This window comes from Varroa jacobsoni, unplaced genomic scaffold, assembly GCF_002532875.2.
Source record: "Varroa jacobsoni isolate VJ856 unplaced genomic scaffold, vjacob_1.0 scaffold_253, whole genome shotgun sequence".
Classification (NCBI taxonomy): domain Eukaryota; kingdom Metazoa; phylum Arthropoda; class Arachnida; order Mesostigmata; family Varroidae; genus Varroa; species Varroa jacobsoni.
In genome coordinates, this window is record NW_019213155.1 from 228,522 (window position 1) to 243,927 (window position 15,406).

General features: G+C 42.9%; 1 protein-coding gene across 1 annotated transcript in view; it reads left to right on the forward strand.

Moving 5' to 3' along the window:
- Positions 1 to 14,780, forward strand: part of LOC111258623 (zinc finger SWIM domain-containing protein 5) — an 83,796-nt gene extending 69,016 nt beyond the window's left edge. Inside the window, exons 3-7 of the mRNA XM_086967553.1 lie at positions 60 to 317; positions 2,814 to 3,072; positions 3,565 to 3,763; positions 4,272 to 6,708; positions 7,079 to 14,780. Coding sequence (XP_086823679.1) covers positions 60 to 317; positions 2,814 to 3,072; positions 3,565 to 3,763; positions 4,272 to 6,708; positions 7,079 to 8,250 — 4,325 coding nt within the window. The 3' untranslated portion in view covers positions 8,251 to 14,780. The remainder of the gene's footprint in view (positions 1 to 59; positions 318 to 2,813; positions 3,073 to 3,564; positions 3,764 to 4,271; positions 6,709 to 7,078) is intronic.
- Positions 14,781 to 15,406: the final 626 nt, after the last annotated feature.

Here is a 15,406-nt window from a genome sequence, read left to right on the forward strand (position 1 = left end):
ATATATACGTCTTCATTGAACGACTTGTTTGTAAACGTCTTTCTTTGTCGTTTTTACAGGCTTTCATCTATCCGGCGTCGTGGCACCAAAGACTCCGGTACACGTCGGGGCAGGTGGCGTCGGCGTGAGTGGCTTCGACGTTGGAGCCGGAGTCGAACGGCGTTTCCGTATATCGATCTCATTCGACCGTTGCAAAATTACCGCTGTGACGTGCACCTGCGACACGCACGACATCTTCTGGTGCCAACATGTTGTTGCGTTAGCAATTTACCGTATCCGGAACGCCGACACCGTCAAACTTCGAGTGCCAATATCCGGTAAACGCTACATATGTACGCGCATACACAAACACAATTAAGGTTTCGTACAAATAAGCTCAAGCGTCTATTTAATAGGCGACCCGTACTCGTATACTGAATCTAGCGTAAGTTTCTAGAAAAGCGGATAAGCTTTCAACAGCAAAGATCCATAAACTCGCATAGATCCATTAATCCCCGTGCCGTACTTTTGCTACGTTTAGGCGTAGTTTAACCGTTACTCAACGGACTATTGTCTTGTCGTTTGTCGACGTGTATACATCAATTGGTTGTTATGTTTCTCAGCTATTTTGTAAACACTCATTATGCTATATAGATCATGACATCTTGAGTTCTTTTTTGTTCATTGTTTGTTTCTAACTTTATGTCCCTGTGCAATATACGGCGTCGCAGACAAAACACATAACAAGCTTTACCTGCCTAATCCATTCGTGCGTTTGTCATCTGTATATCAATCTGAGACGAGAAGACGCCCTTTTCTTTGGGTCTATCTGCAAGCGGAACTTTCACAAAATTCAACGGCCTTATTCTGCGTCTTTCTGTGATATAGACGTGTACACCCCCATGCATTTACAGATTCCTATCAAAGTAATAATACTCATCATCTTCTTTATGATCACTGGCGGTAGCAGCTGTTGTGTCCGCATTGTTCAATCTTGATATTGCGCTGTTTTTGTTAAGTTCTCTGCGTTTCTAACTTTTCCTTTTACGGAAGCATCACGACTTTGTGCGACCCAGTCAGTCTCAGATATTGGCCGCTGTCTTCATGTACCTTTGGTCGAACTCGTCCTAACAAGTGTGTGCTCGTTTTTTGCAATGTTAATCGATACGGTGAAGACGGCCACGATAACCGCTTGAGCTTGTTTGCCTGCGTACGCCGCCGTATTTGGCTGCTTGTTTATCTGTCCTAGCTAAACTGTGTCGACCTATAATAAAACCACTACTAACAGGGTTTGCGCGATCGATTTTCGCGCTTTTGTCTCGCTTTTTTTTTTTTTTTCTTTAAATCAATATCAGCTGCAGTGTTATTGTGAAAATCGTTACTATGACAACGACAGACGAGAGCCGTTATAGTATGTTTGTTACTGTTGTTATTGCTGGTGCTGTTATGGTGGCAGCTACACCAGCGCCAGGTGTTGCTCCTGCCCGGTCGACGGCGCAGTTACCGTACTGCTCTAACAGGTGTTCTGTCGGGGTTTCAATTCAATATTTGTTCGTAAGCTAGAGAACTTGTTAATAGCACTTCGATTGCCGTAGTTGATTTTGCCGCTGACGCTACTCACGTCACCATCGACACCGACCGACTTCTGTTCCAATTCTCGCGGGTCCGCGACCGCTGCAGTCCCCCCAGTTTCCAGCACCCCGCGTATATTTCTTAGCGCGCCTTGTACCCCACGCCTGCGCGGTGCGTGTCACCTAGCGAGTGCCATTGCTGCTAAGTATCATGTTGGGCCAGTAGTGACAGTTTTGTGAACAGTAATGTCGAAAAGCTGTTCTTACAATCCGAGTAGTCATTACAACGTTCGGTGGCCGCTGCTGCTGCCGTATCTATCTGTATTCCTCGTCTTTTTTTTGCGGTTTTATCTACAGAACCTTTGATGGCTTCTGTGAAAGGTGATTGATTGCCTCGGTTGACTGGCTAACAATATGCGCGAGTGTTCAATCGGTCGAAAATCTCGAACAAAAAAGAGAAAGAGCTTTTCAGTGGTTCATTTTAATTTTTAATGTAGAAAACATCCTGACAGGGGAGAAGACGTCAACAATAATGTTTAGTTAGAATGTTTATTACACAAAAACAGAACAGAAATAATGAGGCGGAGTTGAGGCGGAACTCTCCACCTTTTTTTTTTTTTTTTTTTTTGTTTAGGGAAGTTCTAGAATAGTAATATGGATAAAATGGTTTACGGACATGGTGTGGCTTTATATGTATTGAGTGCCTTGTGTATGCATTTCAGATGGTTTAATTATTTCGAAAATCAACCCGGTCCACAAACGCAGCCACAGTATGATTTTTTTTAATCAAGGAACTTCGAATAACCTTGACTTAGAAATAGCGTCGAACGTCCGCCGTAGTGATATGACTGATCGAACCAAAGAACTTACCCCACAATGTATAGAACAGTTAGTGGTCGATAATAATTGAAATGAAGTTATCTTTCGATGAACTAACAAAAACTAGCATATTCAATGTTTCGAGACAACCTAGGTTACGGCATATCTAAACTATCGTTACCTCTAACTCTGGCGTAGAATTGAGGCGATGTTTTTTAACTGGCACTAAGTACACTTGATGTATTAGATGGCATTGTATCGCGTACCACAAGATCTAATGGAACTTGGGTATTTATTGAATTTTGTTATATAGATAGAAAGCACACTCATATTCGATGCACTGCTTCCTAGTTCCCATTCAGCTTTGGTACACATCAAATTCTAAAAGCTTGCGTCTCAAACGGCCCGCGACTGGTTGTTTCTCGTTCCTGTTACGGATTACAGAAACGCTTCTGCAAATGTCCCGTGAGCAGCTTCAAAAAATGCTGCAGTACCTGATCGCTGAGCACCATACAGCTGTTCTCCCCTCGGCCCAGCGATTAGCAGACGAGCTGCGCCAGAATCACAGTCTCATTAACCGTATTTCGGGCGCACCCGATCCCACAGCCGGGGGCGCGGCGGATGATGACAATGCGTGGCACCTGGACGAGAGCCAGGTGTCCGAACAAGTCCGCACCTATCTCAGCCAGGGCGGGCAATACAAGTAAGTTGAGCAGGCCGCAGCCGGTTTGCATCGTAAGCCGAAATAATTACTATGTTCCAACTTGTTAGAATATTTGGGAAAAGCAAAAAAATTAACTTTCATACTGTAACATGCACATGAAGGTAAATCAAGTGTATAACTATTTTTATTAGTGCCGACTTCTACTGCCCCTGCGTCTACATTTATTTAAAGTATCGAATGCACGGGTTTCTTTCTCGCTGGAAAATATTATATCACCGTTGTTAATTAGGAGTTGGAATTTGACTTAATATTAATTTTTTTCATTTACTTAAACATGAAACAAAATCTATTTGGTAATTGACATTTCCGTGCTAGTCGATCAGAGCCGATTTTTGAGCTAAATTTAACGAATTTATTTACGCTCTTTTGGTTAATCAATGTAAATGATTTTAAAAGCATCTGTTAATGGAAATGCTCTCAGATTAATTCGATGATCGAAAGTGATAACAATGTGGTGCTTCGCTTCAACAGCACCTCATCCCGACAGTTGGGTGCGCTGTTTGCCAAAGTGAAGGAGATGCTCCGCGCGAGAGACGGCAACGGAGCCCGAATGCTTCGTCTGATAACGGAACAGTTCCTTGATGATCCCCGTTTGGTCATTTGGAGGGCGCAGGGCACCCCTATGGCGGACAAGTGCCGTCAGCTTTGGGATCAACTTGGAGCTCTATGGGTAGGTGTCTTTCGCCTTGGATAGCACGTCGTGCGTACTGAAGTCGACTGTTACCTTCACATAATGCCTCTTACCAATATCGTTAAACAATGTCTCTGTCCGAACCTAAAACTTCCTAGAGGTATGGGCATTCGTAACAATGAAGTCTCTATCTGATTTAACGAAGTTAGTTTCCTGTGATTTAGCAAATTCCTTGTGAATGAGCTCTACGTTTTCTACGGTATCTCCTAAAAGTTACTGTAGGTGTCATCGTGATCTTGTAATGAGAATGTATTTGCCTATTAAATTTGTGAGCCTAGATTGAAAGCCGGGCGTAGACACACTTCCCTTCGTGATAAGAGCAGGCCGTCTAAGACGATACTTAATGTTTTGGATATCGGACGTAAAACTCAAAACATTTATCATCTATATGTGCCATTTAACAATATGATCAGCTATATTATTTTTGTGCATCGTCCTGATTTTGTTATTGTATTGCCATTCATCGGTTATACGATTTATTTTACAGGTTTGTATCGTGCTCAATCCCCATTGTACGGGGCACGAGAAAGCACAGTGGCGTGAGTACCTCATCAAATGGTCAAATTCGCACGTCTGCCCACTGGAGGACGCCGACTTCCGGCCATCACATCACCACCACCATCATCATCACCACCACCACCACCATCAGCATTACGGAGGAGCAGGAGCACATCGACACAATAATAATCACCATCATGGCGGAGTTGGCGGAGGAGCAATTCATCACGGGGGAGGCGGTGGCGCTGGAGCCCACAACAACCATCAGGCGTTACAAGGCGCAGGTCTTGGCGGCAATAATAACAACAACAACAATAACAACAACAACAACAACAACAACAACTATAACAACCATCACCATTACCACCAAAATCATCAGCAGAACTATTATGGAAATCACCATAATCATCACAACAACAACAACAACAACAACAACAACAACAACAACAACAACAACCTTCATCCAAATCATCATCAGAATCGAAGGCAGGCTGCTCTTGTTAATCCGGACGATTCGTCGGAGGAATCGTCGAATTCTGATGACGACGATGATGATGTTGCCCCCCGATTTAATCCTGCTTATCGGGAAAGAGATCGTCGACGGAGCTCCGTCGATCATCGGCTGTATCAGCCGCGATCGATATTTCACCGGGCGCTTGAATCGTGGTCGCTGTCATGGGATGACCCGCACCTTCGCTACATCTTATCACACGACGGCGTTGATCTCGATTTTTTGCAACAGAGTAAGTACTCACTTCCTGGCAGCTCAACAGCGCCACCTGTTCATCTATCGCCGTCGTACAAACTCGAGAAGTTCAACACACAAGGTTACCCCCTGTGGCATGAGCATATACCGACAGCTTGTTCGCGAGTCGAGGCATTACGCTCACACGGCTATCAGCAGGAATCGCTTCGATTAGCTGTGGCCATCGTGCGCACGTTGAAACGACAACAGCATGAATGGGAACGGTGGCAACATGTGTCTGGTACGAGCACCAGTCGACCGCTGCTTAAATCAACGTTACCCAACAACACCGAGGGCTGGGTAGGTCATCCGCTCAATCCCATCGGCTCATTGTTTGACACGTTAGCCGAAGCGTCACTTGTTCCCGATAGCAAATACGGTCTCGAATACTTCTACGAGTCATTATACTCGATTGGCACATCGAGCGGACAGCAGTCGTCGGCTCATCCTCCAGCGGTAAACAACGAACAACACCCGAACAATGACAACAACAATAATAATAATAATAATAACAATAACAACAATAATAACAATAACAACAACAACAACAATAATAATATTAATAATAATAATAATAATAACAACAATAATAATAATAATAATAACAATAACAACAACAATAACAATAATAATAACAATAACAACAACAACAATAATAACAATAATAATAATAACAACAACAATAACAACAACAACAATAATAATAACAATAATAACAATAATAATAATAATAACAATAACAACAACAACAATAACAACAATAACAATAATAACAACAACAATAACAACAACAACAACAATAATAATAACAACAACAACAATAACAACAACAACAACAACAATAACAACAACAACAACAACAATAACAATGGTCAACAGCACCCACAGCCCCAGCAACAACAGCAGCAGGTGGGTCAGCAGATAGGTTTGCCGGGTCAACCTGGCCAGTTGCCTCCTGCCGCCCAACAGCAGCAACAGCCGGCACAGCAGCCTGCAGTGCCTGCACCGCAAGCGCCACCTCGCGAAAAGCCGCGTTATCGTCATGTTACAGTGCCTGGAAGTCTCGATCAACAAGAGAGCTATCTCAGTCTTGCTGTTGAAGCAGCACTTATCGGATTGAGTCAGCAGCGCTGCATGCCCATGGGCATGTACGCGCAAGAGAAGGCGTGTAAGCAAGAAGACAGGCTGATAGCTAAGCTGCAGGATATCGAATGTGACCCCATACTTATCTCAGTGATGAGGAGACAAGCAGCGCTTCTTTTAGGTTGCGGCCCATTTTCGGCTTTGGGGCAGCACATACATCCGGAAAGCGTACCAATGCATACTTTTGCAAGGTATCTATTCAACGCGTTGCTCATACACGACTCCAATTTAGCGTACCTTGTAGGACTACGGGCCATGCGTCTGCATATACTGGAGCACCAGCTGGAGTCCGATGACCTAGGTAGCCACAGCCAGAATAACAACAATCCAAATAACGGTAACAACGCCGGGCACGGGGGCAACGGTCAGGGTTTGGGAGGTCAAGGCGGTCAAGCAAATGCACAGGCTCAACAGGGTGGAGGTCTCGGTCCCCCTCAACCGCCACATATGCAAAGCAGATACCCGCGCTGGTCGACGCTTTCCCATATCGAGATTCAGCAGTGTGCCCTCGCATCCACAATGCTATCGGCTGCCAAAAGTGAGTATGTTAGCGTAGGTGATCATAGGCCATCAGCAACCTGCATGATGCACGACTTAAACACGTAGCCGTCTTAAATTCAATATAGCATTACGATAACACATGTTGTTGCCTGTTTTCGCCATAGCGTTACACGAAGCAAGCACACATAGGTTGTAGACTACCGCATGTAAAAATTGTGACCAGAAGAGAACCTAACCCACATTCATTGAAAGGTATACACTTCATCTTATTTACTATGCCATAATGTTTTTGCCGGTGTTCAAACGACCCAGTTCCCCGCAGCCAGACGTTGCGTGATTTACTTGAATGAGTTAGAACCACGATTTCTGATAGTGTTGTTCTATCTTGTTGTTATGCTCATTTTCAGATGATGTGAATAGGTTACGATCGGTTTTGAAAGCTGCCCAAAAGAACATTCACAGCTCTGTGCAGCTGTTCAAGCTTGCGCAAGATGCTTTTCGTATCGCTGTACCACCCCCGCCTGAAGGACCCGCACCGCCTCCGCCAGCGACGCCGATGGGGGCGACACCACCGCCTCCGCCCAGACATCTGGCGCTGCTCAATGTTGCGTTTGAGCTGGGTTTGCAGGTCATGCGTGTCACCCTTCAGGTCATTACCTGGCGGCGCCGCGAGATGGTTCGCTGGTTAGTAACGTGCGCCAGCGAAATCGGTCTCGAAGCTTTACTGTCGATCTTGAGCAAATGGAATCAGTTGTTCACGCCGGTTGAAGCCACTGGAACTGTGGCCCAGACAGTTATGAGCCACACGACGATTATGAGACTCGGCCTCGATTACCAACAGCAGGAACAACTATCGTCTCGTGCGCGCGCCCTAGCTCTCGAGTGCGCCTCAAAAGACCCACCGAATTGCGCGCTAAACGCTCTGACGCTGTGCGAGAACGACCGCTACGCTTTCGAATCGGCGTATCAGATTGTTGTGGACGCGGCTGCCACCGGCGTAATGATCAGCAGTCAGCTATTTACTGTCGCTCGCTATATGGAGCATCGAGGCTATGCGAATCGGGCCTACAAATTGGCGCTTCTCGGTATGAAAGGGGTGCATCTACAATACAATCAAGATGCTCATCCGGCGATCAGTGACATCCATTGGGCGTGCGCGTTAGCACATTCACTTGGCCGAACCGAGCTTGCGAACCTGGTGCCACTGCTTGTCAAGAACGTTCAGTGTGCCACTGTACTGTCAGACATTCTGCGTCGATGTTCAATGGCAGCACCATCGCTGTCGCATCTCGACGCCGCTAAACGCCGCTGCGTCAAGCCGTTATCCCTCGATCGTCCGCCCCTACGTCCGCTTCTCGAGGCGGCTATATCGGCGTACATCAACACGACTCACTCGCGGCTGACTCACATATCACCACGGCACTATGGCGATTTCATCGAGTTCCTGTCGAAGGCGCGCGAAACATTTCTTTTAGCCCATGACGGACACCTACAGTTCAACCGGCTGATCGATAATATGAAAGTGGCCTATAAAGGCAAAAAGAAGCTTATGTTTCTTGTCAAAGAGAGATTTGGGTAAAAATAGACGAAACAGAAAAGATACAAAAAATTCTTATACTAAGAAAAATCACCATAGGAATGACATAGAACCAGCCTTGGTAGACTAATCCCTGCAGATGCTTGGCAGATGCTGCTACAGAAAAACAAAACGCCTAATTAATTGAATGAATGGATGGTAAGTTCATTTATGGCGATGATAATAACAACAACAGTGACGGAGAAGGATAACAAACGACGATCGACGGCCAAACTGAGCATTGCCAAAGAATGTACATATGTATATATATCTATACGTACATTATATATAAAACAAAATAGAATGTGGCCGAAAAAGCCGACAACCAAGGTTAGGCCTTGTAGTCTGGTGGCGTCCTTTTATGACGTTATGGCCAAGTTTTCACCTATGAGGAAGGTGATGCTAATAATGGTAATTATCATGGCGACGACGGTAAACGAAATCCTGTACGAAAAATTCATTTACGAAACCCTAATTATTACAACTATTATTTAGTGTGTATGATACCAGTTATGATTCCATGATCTGAATAGCCTGTCCCAAGATGCGCCACTTACCTTTTACCGATTGTTTGGTTATATCTTCTCCTTGAAGTGTGCCTAGGTTAGAGAAAGCGTCAGAGCAAGTGGGCGTGTACGGTAAACCTGTCGCTGTGATCCCGACGCAAACCAAAAGCTCTAACGATGTCTCAATGTCCTTTTTGACGAACTTCGAACGATGAGTTTTTAGGATTTTCAAAGTACCGCGCAGTATCGGAGCCACTGGTTACATAATTTCATATACGTATTAGCCGCTGCTCTACTTTTGCTTTGCATAGTGTTTGTATAAGGGTCCAGATCTGCGTGCGAACCCAGCTCCGTCTGATTTGCTTGACCATGGTTGTTTTTGGTCACAGACAGAAAAAATCGAGAGCAAAAAGAGACAGATACCCTGCACTGAAATGACGCTCCTGCATGCAAACATGTCCTAGTCGAAGTATATAAATGACCATGTACTATTAGTTGTCAACCAGCGAAGCGATAAGCTTCTTCGGGAAAAGAAAGGGTCGTTTTGGCGTTGCCGCCTGGGGCTGTACGGGTCCCTCGACGTCATGATCATGATGGTGCGGATCATGGCAATGGCTCTCAACTGTTTGCGAACTACTATTGCTACTACTGCTACCCAATGAATGAAAGCATTACGTTGTTTATAATAATAATAGTAATAACAATAACAAATTGAGCATTACGTACGATTGATGATCTCTACCGCATCTGTGATAGCAGCCATGCCTACTACTCCCGAGTCTCCAGGACATCCAAACGCCTTCGTATGCGAATATGACCGAGCGGATTGACGCTGGTCATACCAAGTTTGTCTGTATATCAACACCAACTGATATTGAACTATACGATAACAACAATATGATGATGTGCATGAAACTATTGTATACTAACAGTTATTACGGTAATAAGAACAAGATGCTGCCTGGTAGTACGCATTATTCGTAGACAACCAGTGGTTCCTTGCACCGGCGGTACCCATTTTATAGTAGGTGTCAGCCACGATAATACAATATACCAATAAAAACTATTACATGAAAAACGACAGCTTGGTCACGCAGCACCAGTAAAGACAGCCGATTATAACAGGACAACAATGTATATTTGATTGATTGGTTTGTAGGCGATGTCCGTCCCTGGCTATTGCTTGCCTTTAAAATTGACCGTTGGGAAGTTTGTTTTTTTTTTTTACTTTGCAGGGCTGTCGTCCTCGTTTTATTCATATCATCTAACCCCCTGGGTTGGAACCTTAAGGATGGGCATGTTCGGTGGCCAAAAACAGCATTTTTGTCTCACAGGGGTCGAACAAGTACCGAAATATGATGAGTACTGGCGCGCATGGCGACGCTTCGAGAGCTGAGAGTTCTGTTCAGAAGTGACCTATTGTAAAATTCCAAAAAGGACAACACACAGCTTTCGAATTAGTTGAGGATCACTTTGAGCCATCTCTGAAGAGTAATTAACTTCTACGGTTTTTACGAGCGAACCTTTTGTCACAGCTGAGCAAATATCAGGGATCGTTTTCGGAGCTTTTTGGTACAAGAAAAAAAAGTCGAATACTATTTTCTACCCCGTAGACATATTTGTAATCCGGACTCAGGGTGAAATTGTGTGACCTGGTAAAAACGATAACAACGAATCTAAAAAAATGATGACCTTATCAAAAATAGCCTTTCAAAGGAATACGATACTCGACTAGTAGGAGATGAAATACGTTTCAAAGGGCCGCAAAAAGAGAAACGGACGTTACCACTTATGTACCAACCTAATAACCTATCCTTTTTTGAAGGATGCAGCAGAGTAAGCTATGTACGACTATGTGTATGTAAAAAGGAAAAAACTAGGTAGAAAATGATGGAAGATTGAAATACTTCTATGATTACAATGATGAGAAGTAGAACAACAGCAGTAAAAATAATAAAAACAAAGCTAAAAAGTTCGATGCGGCGTGGTCAACACTTCCCTGGCCGGCCGTATGCGGACAACAACTGTGTTCCAATGATGCAATATATTGAAAGCGAAGCAATTTTCACGCCATTAACACACTGAACTCCGGTCGAGGAAGTCGGCTAAATGGTTATTTCCGAACGGTTACTTATAGCTATACAATGAAACGATAGCAAATAGCTAAGGTTTCGGGGACAGTCGAATTTTTCGGTCAGAGATGCGTGTGCAGGCACAGTGCAAGGGGAGGCATTTGTCAAAAAAACTAAGTGTCAAAAATTGTTTTAGATTTTTAAACGAACCGTTAACGATAACAAACCACGAGTGGCAGTCCTCGACATTTGTCTGTCTGATCGGGACAATTTAGCTCATATACAATATGATGATCTGATGCATGGTCAGAGAGCGGAATGAAGATATAGAAACAAGAAAATGCAAGGGAAAAAAGGATAGAACTAGCATCGTAGATAACTATTTGCTGAAGTGACAAACACTACGGGAAAGATGATAACCCCCCTAACAATCTACTCCTCGCCCTCAGCCCCCTTCCGTCTTCCTCTCTCCCCCCTCTCTCTCTTAGCCCGTTTTGAGGCGGATGGGAAATGAAGGGGGTTGACAATGACTGTCGAATACTGTGAAATAGACAAGCATAGTAAGAGTTATTAATTATAGTGTAACAACATTAAAAAAAGAGAGAAATAATAATAATAATAATCTAGAGCAAGGGCAAGCGATGATCATGGTAGGAAAAATGATATTGATTTAAACGATGATTGACGAAACGGCAAAGGTGGACACGTAAGAGCATGGCAGACAGTCAGACTGGACGGATGAATTGGCGACCAAGCAAACAATGTGTAGCGGAAGCGAAACACAAATATTTGGTAGGCAGAAACACATATATCCAGACAGACGGACGGACACTCAACAGACAAGCAAGCTAAAGCATAGTATGTTCGTATTTATTTTTGTGCACATATAAATACAAATGAGTGCGAATGTTGGCACCTGGCGAAATGGGGGAATCGAAATAGGGACTAAGAGGTACAAGTATACAACAAAAGGATCGGTCGAACCCAAACAAGAACAGATCAGATAAGGGAATGCGGTTCATGATAACGTGACAATGGAGAACGGCAGGACAATACATGATGTTAAGGGGCAAAAGGCAGGTTTCTTTCGGAGGCAGTTGAGTGTTGAAGAAGTGAAAACTTAACGCGAGTCGAAAACAAAAAAAAAATTGAATCATAGACGAGATCGAATGATAACTGTTAGCCAGATTACTTTGACTAATGTGTATTAGCGTGACCTGGGTAATTCGGAATTTAGTAAACGACTGCTGCGCTAACGTATGATTACAAATAGTATGATTTTCTGTGTATACCTCTTGAGCCTTCCGACAATGCGAGAAAAATATAAAAAATAAGAGATAAGAGAGCGAACGACTCTGTGAGGACTAGGTAAAGGTAATGAGGCGCAAAATTTAGGAAGCGACACATTTTTGAAATGGAGTCGTAATGAAACAAACAAAAAAAATTACACCGAGCAACAGGAGTGTGACTGATAAACTTAAAATTGTCGTTTAAGTATTGTCGCATTGACTACATGTCGAGTGCCAGCAAGGAAAGTGTAGTGCAACTGCTAAGTCATAAACACAATGCAGAATGACGCCTTTTTAAATGGCGAACCCTTTACACGGACCGAAACATAGAAAATATTACTCTGACATGCGTACGCAGACACATCCGCGCCCACATTTATCTAGAATAACGAGCAGACCACACAGAACGCGTGGGGCATGACAAGACCACTTCGATGTTAGCTCTAATATTGGAAAACCAATTCCACAAAGGAGCACTAGCAGAAAAGGAACGATAGAAGATAAACCGGGAGACAGATAGTAATGGCTGATAGAATAATGAGAAAAAAGCGATTCCTTCTGAACGGTATCGTAAATGCAATTATGGCAACAATAACGGTACTATTGATCGAGCGAATAAATTTTGCCCTGTGCGGGAGCGTTGACAGACGATTTCAATGCTAAGTAATGGTAAATAATGCAAAGAAGTACACAGAACAAGTCATAAAAGTAACACGGATAAATAATGAACTAAAACAGTAATGATGACGACGGTGACAAAATGATCTCCCGAGACCTCCGCCAAACATAGACAAAAATAAATAATAACAATAATATTAACGAATCGTGTATACGTGTGTATGTAGTAATAAACAAAATATACATGGTCGGACAGTAGCCGAGTAACGATGTTCGACACGTGGATGATACTCAGAAAAGTTCCTCCCAACTTTCAGAAAACACTGCATACAAAGAGAAAAAAAAAAAAGAGATAAGCTTATAACTGAATAACACTGATCGAATAACTTATGCTCCGACTAAAAAGTAACGAAGTTAACACGAAGCTATGGCGATTCACACTTGAGAACCGAATATGCGCCCATTTGAAAACCAGCAGTAGTACGTAGAGGGTCGTACGAGTGGTGACACTGTCTGTGGCTTATTATATACAGGCGGGACGCGCAGTGGCAAGTCTTTTGTCTGGTAGATAGTGTATTGTCCATCGCCGTCTCATGGTCGTCGTTTGGTGACGTGTGCGGGGTCCATACTCTGTCGATCATGGATGTGGTGATATAACGTAATGTAATGGCAGCGATTGGATACGCTTCCATATTAAGATACTACCAGCTTTGCAATGTGACTGATCCCTTCGAGGCTAACGAAGGGGCCTGTAAATTCTATGCAACGATTCCCAATTGCCTGATTGACTCATTCATAATGCCTACGCACACACGACAAATAAATAAGCCACGAGCTGGAAGCGTAAAGCAACGTAAAAGACATAGACAAGGAAGACGCATATAGAACTTCGTTGGTGTCAGACGATCAACTTCTAATTGGTAATTAACGACAAACATACATTGATTTACAGCTTGTAACATTATTTCGATATACGAAACAAATGAATTGACGTTCAGACCTCATAATTTAGTAATGTAAATATAGTAAGTATCTTACTGAATAAATTGGTGAAATTACAGTTTGGAGCCGGCTTACACAACGAAACGTGTACACTCACAGACTCGCACAGATCAACACAAAGTAGCAGCTTCCCAGGCCCTAGCTGGGGTGGGAGCATTTTTAGCCATCATTGTCCACCATCCAGAGCCCAATCCCTTACCCCGTTACTACAGGTATTGCACTGTTTTATCGCATAGAAAAATAGCCGATAGAGAGAGAGAGAGAGAGAGAGAGAAAGAGAGAGAGAGAGAAAAAGTCGAAGAGTTATGGCAGCGTGCACGACAAATACGTAAAAAACTAACAGAAATGCCAATAAAGCAATGTACAGCAGCCGAGCTGTCTGATAGCGAATGAGTAAACACTTTAAATGATTATATACAGTGAGTAATAATTATGATGGATACGATACTAATAAGATGGGGCAAAAATGGTGGCAACAACAACAACAACAACAACAACAACAAAAGACAACAAAGAACATCAACAATATTAATTACCTCGACAGTGACAAAATAGAACAACAGCAACAACAACAAACGGTACGATGAGAGAACAGCTCCTCTGTAAAATCTGTCAGCGATATAGACATAAACGAAATTACGTCTGTAGGCCGCACAACGAGAAAAGCAAATCTACGAAATCAGGCCAAGAAGGGCGAGAGGTGGAAACGACGCGGCCACGTAATAAGTGAATATAACATTGTAAAAATAATTCTAACGATAACAATAAGCAAATAAGCCCTCTTCTTATAGGCGGGCATTACTTGTCGGTTGTATTGCTTTAACACTCGGTTACTTTTACGATTATTATACTAATTATTACTTTATTATTGTACTGATGCTGATGATGATGATGATGATTATTATTATTATTACTATGACAAGACGAAACCTTAGGTTGAGTTCTGTATATTAGCCACGTTAGCCTAGATAGTCACCTATGTTACCTCTTAGGTATTTATTATAAGCAGTGAATAAAAGCAAGCAATTCTCACAAAATAGAGAAAACTTTTCGTTCTGGCTCAGGTGAAGCACTTTGAAGGAAATATACCCAACTTTCAAATCCTCCATAGCGTCTTGACGTTATTCTTCAGATCACTAGGTTGTCTACAGTAATATCGTTTCTTGGTTTAGCAATAGTCGCGAGCTTCAATTAAAACAATGGAACATATGAGGGGTGGGTGTTAAGAGTGAACTGTGAAAATTACCCTGGACATTTACATTAACGTCACATTGTTTTTTGGCGCCAAGTAAATTTTGTTTCACGTGTTCGTAATTACCGCAAAAGAGCTATGATTTCTGCACGATCTATGCTATGATGACTCTGCAATACTCCCTTTAATGAATAATGTTTTTTTCGAAGGCTTACCGTGGTATAAACATTTCGTATGAAGTGGGATTTCGCTGTTCTTGCACCAAATGGAACTGTCGTATTTTTACATTGAACAACGTTTATATAGGCAAATGTCGTGAAATTGCAGGAATCATAGAATTCTTTCTTTCAGAACAACATACAATTGTTCTTCAATCATAGATGTTCATTGTCGAATCTAGCTAAAAAAAAAGCCATCTTTTTAGACCTTTTATACGTGGTCTTTTCGCATGTACGTCACGTTACTCGGATAAGGTCCTAA